This window comes from Schistocerca americana, chromosome 5 (genome assembly GCF_021461395.2).
Source record: "Schistocerca americana isolate TAMUIC-IGC-003095 chromosome 5, iqSchAmer2.1, whole genome shotgun sequence".
Classification (NCBI taxonomy): domain Eukaryota; kingdom Metazoa; phylum Arthropoda; class Insecta; order Orthoptera; family Acrididae; genus Schistocerca; species Schistocerca americana.
In genome coordinates, this window is record NC_060123.1 from 649,129,960 (window position 1) to 649,141,112 (window position 11,153).

General features: G+C 39.5%; 1 protein-coding gene across 1 annotated transcript in view; it reads right to left on the reverse strand.

The window, feature by feature from the left end:
• Nucleotides 1–10,931, reverse strand: part of LOC124616610 (meiotic recombination protein SPO11) — a 194,007-nt gene extending 183,076 nt beyond the window's left edge. Inside the window, exon 1 of the mRNA XM_047144932.1 lies at nt 10,819–10,931. Coding sequence (XP_047000888.1) covers nt 10,819–10,931 — 113 coding nt within the window. The remainder of the gene's footprint in view (nt 1–10,818) is intronic.
• Nucleotides 10,932–11,153: the final 222 nt, after the last annotated feature.

Here is an 11,153-nt window from a genome sequence, read left to right on the forward strand (position 1 = left end):
ACACATAGTAAGTATATTATATTTACAAAATGACCACTAAAGATGCTTTGTAAATTAAAGTAAAACACATCTAGTGAAAATACTCTTAAATTTCAGTAAAGTTAAAATGGAAAAAAATTGATATCTGGACTATGTTTTGTAGACCTTATTTGGATTGAGCATGACCATATTATGGACCACTTGCTATGAGCTGGTTTACAGACTGCCACTAGAGCCTGGTGCCTCTTCAAGTGCATCACATGTAATATTGTGCATTTGTGCCTATAATGGCTCTTGAGTGTCTAAAATAAATCATGGGCCCAGGGCTGATATTTCAAAGGCTTTAGTTGAAATCTGCGTAAATTGGTGGCTACCGAAGCAGAAGTACTAAGCTCTAGTTTGAGCAACTACTCAATATTTTATGGAGTGATATGACCTAATTGGTTTCCAACCAAATGAACAACAGTATGTGTCTAAAATTAATGCTGATCTGTTGTTGAGCAAACACTGTGCTACAAGCCATGAGGTTTAATTTCTCTGACACATTCTTCTAATATTGTCTAAAGGAAATGCATTACACTAACATTTGTGAAATATGTTTTTCAAAAGTACTGGGTGAGTATTCTGTTTAGTAGTTTAATGAAAATAATCAATTTCTGAAAATACAATTTGACTGAATGTACAAAAAATCTACTCACCAAGCAGAGACAGAAGAAAACACATAAAATTTATGGGAATGGGCAACCTTTCAGGGCCAGTGGTTGTTCCTTCTTCTGGTAGAATGGTTGGGGACTGGTGAGATTTTGGAAGTGGGGTGAGTTAGAGAAAAATCATCCAGAACCTCTCCTCAGGGAAGACTTACAGGAAGGGATGAAAAGGGAAGACTGAATGAGTGGGGAGAGACACCACTGCTGCCTGTATGAACATGCAGGGATGTGGTGGAGCAAGGCAGTGGGCTGCTATGTACTGCTTTGAGAGGCTGTGCTTGGGAGGGAGCAAAGGGGAGAGGAAAGAAGGGAAAAGAGCTATTGCACGTATGCTATCAGGATAGAAGAAATTTATAGGGCTGGACTGAGAGCAGGACAGTGGACAGGCAGGTGGAGGGTAGCGACTAGTGGAAGTTGAGGTAAGGGGTTACAGGAATGAAGGATATGTTGCAGGATGTTCCCACCTGTGCAGTTCAGAAAAGCTGGTTTTGGTGGGAAGAATCCAGATGGCACTGGCTTTGAAGCAGTCACTGAAGTCAAGCACATCATGTTGGGTGCATCGTGAAACAAGTGAGTGATCCAGCTGTCTCTTGCCTGCTGTTTGGTAGCTGAATAATATCTAACAGTCATTTTCAGTGTGCCTGTCCGCCACTCAGTGCCTCCGGTATGTTGTGAGTAGCAATCTGCCTTTTCATATTATCCAAACAACTTGTAATAGTTGTGCAAAACTGTGATTGTAATCCAGACTTTAAAGAATCAGAGCCTTTATGGAACAAAGGGAAGGAGGAATAACATAAAAAAGAAAAGCTGTTGATGATAATAAACAGAACCATCTAGTGCTGTGCCACACTGAATTTATTGGCATAAAATTTTAAGTGATTAAGTAACAGTTTTGACTTAATAATCTTTCTGATCAGACTTGAAACTAGTGTTAATTATGCTTACAAGAAGAATACTAAATAAGGACTTTGATGTGGGCCTTATGAAGACTTATATGAATAAGAAGGAGGTAAAACATCTCTTTTCTTCATAATTTACATAATTCCAGAACAATAAGCAGCAGCACTGCAAGGTATTAGATTTACACTGAAACTCTATAAATGGATACATGCAGCGTGAAAGTGAATGGTGATGTATTACACTATGCAACAAAATAATTTTTCTCTGTTGCTGAGTTGAAAATACATTCCTTGTAGTAATTTGGATGTGCTGTACACAGATCTGCAGTCAGATCTGTCCTGGCATGTCAGGAAAAAAAAGTTATATACATGTAAAGGTTATCAAGTTTAATGCTGTTAACTGTGTTGAATTGTGAATGTGAGAAATTTTAGGGAAATTAATGTGCATACTTTGGGATGAAAACACTAAATATTACAATTAAGAAGTGAATTATAAATGTCTATTTACCTCGTAAATGAGTCAGGGACCCTTAGTCACACTAAGATTGACTATGGATTGGTTTAAAAGTATGTAGAGCTTCTTGTTTTCTGCCCGTGAAAACCTTCTGTTGCTCTCTGCAAAAAGTAACAGTAATCTCACATAATGTTCAGACTGAAGAGGCCTTCATATCTTGCTTCCATGGCGGACATCTCGTGGAATCTTTCACTGTGCTTGTCACTCTCAGCTCCCATATTTGATGGAGAAGTGAACACAAGAAATGCATCTTAGTAACATTCAGCAGCCGAGGTGCTGGAAGGCTGTTAGCAAGTTGTTCACAATTTCTGCATAGTTGTGTGCTCTGGTGTTTCCAAGAAAGTTGTGCACGACAAGCACAAATGTGTCCCAAGCTGCTAATTCTCATTCCATAAGCTCCAATCTGAATTGCGGATCTCGAGTCAACTTTCACATTTCTGGTCCAACAAAGGCTCCTGCTTTCAATTTTGTGTCAGTTGTCATCTTTCCAAACTTGCCTTTTAGCTACTGAAAACCACAATCTGTTTTATCCATTGTTGCAACAAACTGTTTCATAAGACCCAATCTGATATGGAGTGGAGGTAGGTAAATCTTATTATGATCCGAAAGATGTACATGTTGAACATTGTGCTGCCCTACTGCAGGTAAATTTCTGGGAGGCCAATTTTTCACTATGTAGTGATTCTTGTCATCACGACTATTCCACAGGCAAATAAAGCACATCTGCCTTGTACACCCAATCTGAATTCCTAACAGAAGGACTACATCCTTTAAATCACTGCAGATATTCCAATTATGCTCAGAGTACTTAATCAGCATCAAGAGAGTGTTCATTGTTTCATAGGTTTCCTTCATTCTCACAGCATGAGCAATAGAAAATGATGGTTTCTCATTGCCATTGTATAGTAATGCAGCTTTGAGACTGCTTGAGCTAGAGTCCATAAAAAGTCTCCACTCTTCTGCTACATATTTGTTATCTTGCTCCTTTATGAGTACTGTCACATCATGGCAGAAGCAAACACTGTGTTCATCAGCATAGTATGCTGTGAATTTCATGTGTCACTCTCAAAAATGCATAACTGTAGCACCTCTCTCAAGTAAGTTGCACTCCTTCTGTCTGGAACCCAGCAGTTGAGGCTTTTCTTTCGACAGCAACAAATTGTGAACCAGGTCTTCCAGTTTGGCTTGGCTGTTCAAATGAGGCTTTTTAATTTTGTTGGAATCATTTATGTATTCCATAGCTCCAGCATCTCTGTCATTACCTTCAGTATCACTTTCTTCATTCTTCAGTGCATTGGATAAAGGAAGAATTGGTACCGGGTGATCTGTACCATGCGTCACAGGCTTTAGAGCAGACTGACAATCTGGATACACGATTTTTGACTTGCACTTCTTGCTATACCTGGATATGTTGCTCAAGCAGAAACAGCAATCTGAGTGGTGATCTTCCCACTATTACAAAATCATGAGAACAGCAAAAGGTATTCGATTTTGCTTACCGTTTAACCAATGGGTTAGGCCGGAGTAACAGACAGTGCAACAGAGCTCATGAGTCCAGGAGTTTGTATGATCTCTGATTTCACATCTGATGTAATGTTTGTAAGCTATATGTAGCTTACAATGTGCTGGTTGGACATTGTATACTTGCCAAATATGTAGCAAAAGCAGCCCAGACAATTCACAAAACTGTGCCTTTGCAGTTTTTGTTTACTGAATCACCATATAAAGAATTACCGAATTGTCATATACGAAATCACTTAAATGCATGTTACTGCAACTGTTGATTAATTAAACACGGAACCACACTAGCACAAACTGTTCTCTAGTCACCTCCAAATCAGACTGATGGACAAAGAGGAGAAATTGCATGGGAACTAATTTTATAAAACATGTTGAAACCTCTCTGCATGCTGTAGATCGTAGACAAGTTAGAAGTTGTCACAGGCTAGTTAGAACTTGTCCAAGCCTGCCTGTTTATTTTTACTAACACACACTTATCTTTCCACAGATGCATAAAGCAGAGTGACCTTGAGAATACGCACACATACACACACTCACACAATTGTACAACAAGCATGGTTTGTTGATGTAGGTACATATTAACCCACATACAGGCTTTTATGACTTTCAGATATAACCTTAAATACCAATGTTCTACAACATTTCTGATCGCAAAATCAGAATCAGCGCACCCTATTACATAACACTCACATTATTTTCACCCAAGTAGCAAATTCGCTGTTGCGTTGTGTTATCAGACAAGACAATGGTCTTAATGTTGGGAGATATTATGAAGGAGTAAATCAGGAATATCAATACTCACTAATCAGTTGTCGGTAGAATCACTTTATGGGAACGGGATACGATTATCGGTTGAATGCAGTAGCTATCCCCATTAAATTCCACATAGAGATATATTTTGCAGTAAGTCATATATGTGTACACAGCTTGTGATACAGAACAGAACTAAAAACTAACATGGAGGCTCGGCAGAGCAATGAGAGTCCAAAGTTGGTGTTAATCGTGGTCGGTACGACCTATCGATGCCACACAGCGCCCCTCCCCCCCCCCCCCCCTCGCAGTACAGTGAGGCTTGAGTGGAGGTCATGTGGGTGTCAGCGTCGGTAGTAGTTGTGTGAGTTGGCAGGTGCCCGACTGGGATTTCCATATCGGTCGAGGCGGAGTGACTGGCGGCAGATCCACCTCGTAGTCGGTTAACCAGCGGGAGTGGACAATGCATCGACCGGCCCAAGAGCAGGGGTGTGGAACAGTCTGCAGCGTGGTGTAGGCGTGTCCGCCCCATATGCAGATCGAGCCGTCCAATGAGGTGAACGCGTGGATTTCTGACGGGTAGCACTCACGGGGGATGGACAGGCTATGTACCACACTGAAATTTAACTGCCCGTTGGATGGCGAGGCTGCGGTGTCTGTTAGGAGGACAAGCACACGGTTATCAAAGGTGACGATCGACACATTGTCCACACGGTGTGGGGGCACATTGCAACACAGGTTGAATGTGGGAGAGGCAAGCGACTGAGCGACCAAAACCGGGGGCCCCTGCGAATGCAGGGGGGGTCGGTAACTTGTATGACCAAAGTTTAAGTTCTTCTTAAGTGAGCATGGAGAATTGTGTGCACTAAAATGTTCTTGATTGGTTTGACAATGAGGCAAAACCGGAACAGGTCACGGTTGATAGTGACCGGGTGCATTTTGCAATAATGGTGGTGCTGCACATGAAACCAGAGTCCATTGTTTGTGTTAGCAGCATAGCACTCCACCGTTGTAGAGTGACAAAGTTTGAAGTTAACGTGGCTGGAGATTGCGAATCACTGTGGATTAATGTAGAACCGGTCGTTGGGTGAGGTAGCCATGGCGTCGTGTGCATAGCCCAGCACGGAAGTCACAGAAGACGTAGAATCTTCGGGGTCGCCAATGTGGGAACAGGATATGATTATCAGTTGAATGCAGTAGCTATCCCCATTAAATTCCACATAGAGATATATTTCACAATACATCATATATGTGTACACAGCTTGTGATACAGAACAGAACTAGAAACTAACGTGGAGGCTTGGCAGAATATTCAGAGTCCAAAGATGGTGATAATCGTGGTCAATACAACCTATCAACGCCACAATTTATTCGACAACTGAGGAACAGTCAGTGCCTCGATATGCATAGTTAACACAGTTTTAATGAGGAATAAAATGTATTATACAGTTTTTTATCACACTTAATGAAAGCTGCATTCTAGTAAGACATGTAACACAATCTGAAGAAAGACAGACAACTCAGTGAGCATAACATGAGACATCAGAATGTGGGAACAGCATCACAACTTACAGTAAAACCAAAATTCATCTGTCATACCTCACTGTAATGTCTTAAGAAATGATTATTATAGAGCCTAACATAATGAGCTTTGCAAGAAAAATATTTGTGAACAATATGGAATAAAGCAAGAGTATAGTCATGGGAGCAACAGAGAAGTTCAATTCCCAGTTCACTGAAATGAAATATTAAAAATATTACTAATGCTACTGTATGGTGCCTGCCTCATTGTGTGAAGCCTGCTTTTAGCAAAGTATGCATAACTTTCTCCATAAATCCTCCACGAAGGCAGCCATAAAATCAGTGTCCAGTGAGGTTCCTGTCTCAGTACCCACGGATTCTCAGTACTTTATGGGATCAAGGACAGTCAAAAACACTTTTTTACATTCCTTTTATACTCACAACTGCTTTTAGCACCAGCAGGCATCAGAATACCTAACTTCAACAAGACACAGATATAATCATGACACCAGTGTTCCTTATTCAATACCTGACCATCCCCATGACTTTCTGGAGTTAAGGATAGTCTGGTGCATTCCTTGTTCTCTTGTTATCAGATGGCATGGACTGCTGTAAAAGCCCAGATGGGAACCAGTCCATCTTTTCTGTACAGGAAGGTTTATGAGATCTGTAACCAATGAAAACTATTTAGGATGATTTTTAGAGCCCAGGTGAAGATAACAGAATATGCATTGGAAAAGAATTACCTATATATATGGAATAAGATGTTTGAAGAAACTATAACAGCTCCCTTCACTGGCCAAATTACATATTACATTTGGCCAGTGATACAAAGTGGAGGAAAACTGGTTTCCCAGAAGTTACAGAAGAGGGAAGGCCAATGAATTAAAAGTGACTGCACAGATAAGAAGCTATCTTCATTTTTCCAGCTGTTTTTCTGCAGTGATCAACAGACAGTCACTAGCATCAAGACCTTGAATAGCTGAAGGACCACTGCCTGATACATTTATGAGGCCTTTCCACCAGACAATGAAATCCGTTTTATCTTCTAGCTGGCCACCAACTTTGGATTGGACAAGATGGAACTCGTTTCTTGCTGGAGGCAATACAACTTTGAGCTGCTTGATGAATATTTGTCATCCATTAACGTAAATTAATTCATGAACCTGTTTCAAACAATTATTTATCTCCATCCAGGCTAACAGGTACTGTGATGTACTAGGCAACTGTTTAATTTCTGTGTTTCATGGAAAATAGAAATTAATAACATCTGTCTGAAAGAACAGACACCACACACGTATATAAATATGTATGGCCTCATGGCCATTATGATCATTTCACCTCAAATAGATTACTGTATGACAAAATCCAAAACTTAATATGCTGTAACTTATTCACAAACCCACAAACTAGGTTTTTCTGTAACATATACTGACGTCCAATATAATTTTGCTATACAGTGAGTGAATTTGCATATCTGAGGAGTGTGCTACTGTCCAGCAAGATTTATGCAATGCAAATGGGGAAACAAGTCTGCTGCAGTATGCTACCACCTGGTGACACTGACATAAACTTGTAATTGCATGGTAGGGGACGCCGTCAACGGTGCATGTTGCTTATCAAATCTTTATGTATTTGACCCATAAGGCAATAATGCCACATCAGTTGTTCATTTGCAAAAGCTCCTTAAAATGAACACAACTGAAGATGTGCTCATGACTGTGATGCCAAGTTTGACATAGTCTAGAGGAGTAGCAATACATAGCATGGTAGATTTAGTGCCGTGTACTTCAGATACGTTTAACAGCATTCAAACAGTTACGTTTAACAGTGAAAATAACCAAAAAATCTGCAAGGTGTCAATAGTTAGGGTGTTCACATGCTCTTGTGCTCTCATACAGCAGCCTCGACCATTTTAAATTGAGCATAGCGTCCTCTCGGAAAACTGTTTTTAACATTAAAACAGTTTCAGCAACATCTTTACTGAGCAGAAAACAAAATTTCACTGCTACACACTGTTCACTCAAACTTGCCGTCATAAAAAATGAAACAAGAACACAACAGTGCTAGCAAAAACCATCACTGCAGATAAACAGAATAAGCCAGTCAAGAATACAGGCAGCAATGAGTTGCGCTATACATGCCTAGTGGCAGAAATATGTATTACACAAGCTCTGCTATGGCAATGTAATTCCAGTTTTTTTTAGTACTTACTGGTACTGTTAACACAAGAGTTTCTTAGGTATGTAATATTACATTTGTGAGTTATTAAAATCCATGAAAATATAAAAAGTAAGCAGGTTGGATGGCATCCTTATGTGTAGATGATGCAATTATGCATAAGAAAAAAGTTTGGGAATGAAGTCTTTTTGCCAGATCTGGATATGGGCAGATCAGTTTTATTTGATATCAATGTCTTTATTCATGCATTCATTGTGTTCCGTAGATCACATCAAGAAGCAAAACCTTCCCCTGGAATGAGTCAAGGAAGACCTTAACATAAGACATGCTTAATCTGTATTCTGTATTAATAATAAGCTAGCACTACACTGCCAATGGCCCTGCTGCAGTGGCAATACCAGTTATTGTCAGATCGCCTAAGTTAGGTGTTGTCAGGCTTGAGTAGCACTTGGATGGATGGATCACCATCTGAGTCTGGCAAGCACTGTGGGCAGGCGAGGTGCAATCCACCCTTGTGAGGCCAATTGAGCAGCTACTTGATTGAGAAATAGAGGCTCAGGCCATGAAAACTGACAACAGCCTATTGACTGAGGAAGACACGATGGCCAGTTGGTACCGTTGGGTTTCCTGTTCAGATGGAGTATCACTACACTGCTTGGTGCTATTATGAAAACTATACATGTAAGGAATGTATAGAATTGTTTATCTCATACAGCCCTTGTCATTTGGGTAGTCCATGGTAATGATATAACTTCTAGATCCATATTTGTACTCTTTCTACTAAAACCCTCATCAATGTACTTATAGTTCTACAATCTTACAGTTCCCCATATACTTTATTAGTTTAGGATGTTATGACATATTCTCTGATACTGTATCGTTGACACAGGTGCAGAACTGAACATACATCACATAAATAATGAACAATGTGTTGTGTTACAATATGTAATGTAGAGCTCATAGCAAAAATTTTCTTAATTTAAAATGTGAAATTTGTCATTAGCAAGATTCTGTAAAGACTTATAGATGAAACTCTGTCTGAAAATAGGCTAAATGGAATAAATAAAATATTTTTGGTACCTACATTTTGATTTACAAGACAAAAATGAGAACATACTTTTCTTGATTTTGTATCTTTTCCACGCTGCTCCTTGTACTATGGTAAATAAGCTACTATGATAACTTCTGAGAGCACAGCAGATAAAACTAGGTATTGTATTGTATTGTATGTTAACTGGGGGGCCTAGAAACAACGGAGAGGCTCCCTCCCCACCGCAGCCGCAGTGGTCCACAATCCCACGACGGCTACCGCAGTCCACTTCACCCCTCTACCTCCCCACACCAAACCACTCTTTCAGGGTTATTGTGCGGTTCAGCCCCCAGTGGAAACCCCCCCCCCCTCCACTCCCCTTCCTGGGAACATCTCACACCAGAGGAGTGTAACCCCTATGTTTGGGTGGTAGAGTAGTGGTGGTGTACGTGTACGTAGAGAACTTGTTTACGCAGCAATCACCGACATAGTGTAGCTGAGGCAGAATAAGGGTAACCAGCCTGCATTTGCATTTCCCAGCCTGGAGAGCCATGTGTTAGACCGCACGGCTAACCGGGTGGGCTAAAACTAGGTAAGTATTCTATTATTATTAAATTGTACCAATCTTCCTTTTCAACTTAGGTGATAAAATTTGTAAACATATTTTATCACATACGCAATTGTAGAGAAAATAATAGGCTAGTTAAAAGTAACATGTGACGAGGGACAAAATGGTGGCAGCAGGCACACAACTGCATTTGATACCACTGGAGAGAAATATTACAAGCACATCTGACTGCAATGGATAAATGAATGCCACAGATGCCATGTTGTTTAGAAACATTGTACATGCCTTCCTTTACCCCATACCATCATATTCAGAGAACCTTCAATCCATATTGGAGTTTCAAAGTAAGGAAGCATGTTTATTTTGGTTATTACTAGTAATATTTGCAGCTTGCACATATTTGTCAAAAACCATATGTTTCCTACATCAGCTGCTATGAAAATTGTTCCTATTGCTATCAGTTGGATTTTAATTAATTGTCATCTGGCACTACAAGTTTCTCAATAACAGTATCTGTGTGGATACACACATTAAGTAGCATCCTACTCTACATGACCTTTAGGAATACGAACTGGGCAACAGAACTCAATAAATAAATTTAAACTCTCTTCAGAAGAACCAAAGTGTCAGTATCTTCTGAACAAAGTTTACATTCTGTGTATTGATTTATATCATCCAGTTTGTATTTTTGAGATCATGCAGAATGTGATGTATGTCTCCACACAGATAGGCCAACTATATTTGAACATCTTCTTGAGCCTAATGATCATTATAACAGTAAAAACTGGTAGTAATAACAACATTTTCGTGGCAGGTGATTGTGGTACAACATGATTTTTGACATTAATGATTTGCATATTGTCATGTAACTAGTATGTGGTATGAAGTTCTTGTCTGATACAAAACAAAAATCAGAAAGATATATGTTTCTTCTTGCTGAACTCAAATTTTGATTCTTAATTCCTTTCCTTTCCAACTAAATGTTACCACCAATAAGTTTTAGGACAGGTACTACTCACTGTCTTTCATTGTTCATTGCATACAAATTGATTTGGTTCAGAAGAAATTATCCATAATATTTTTTGCTTGTAATAATAAAAATAAGATATACAATGACAAACTACAATTGGTACTCAGTCTTTGCTTACCCGTCATCATAATCAACACTTGCCCAGTCTGGATTAGGAAGCTGTATTACAGGTGACTTTCCTTCAGAAATATCCTGCACTATTTTCAGAACTTCACATTCAATCCTTGTCATAAGTTGCTGCCTGAAAGTAGAAGATATGATCCTGAGTTATTGTAGTGATTAATTTTTCTTTAATTCATATCAAAAGCATGGATAAAATCTCTTAAACCATTTTTTACTCAGGTCATCTGCACAATCCCACTATCACTTTGGCTGTACAAATGGTAGCCGTTCTCATTCCAGTAACAGAAGAAAGGTTAAAATAACAACCTGGAGAAATGTGGCTAACTGATT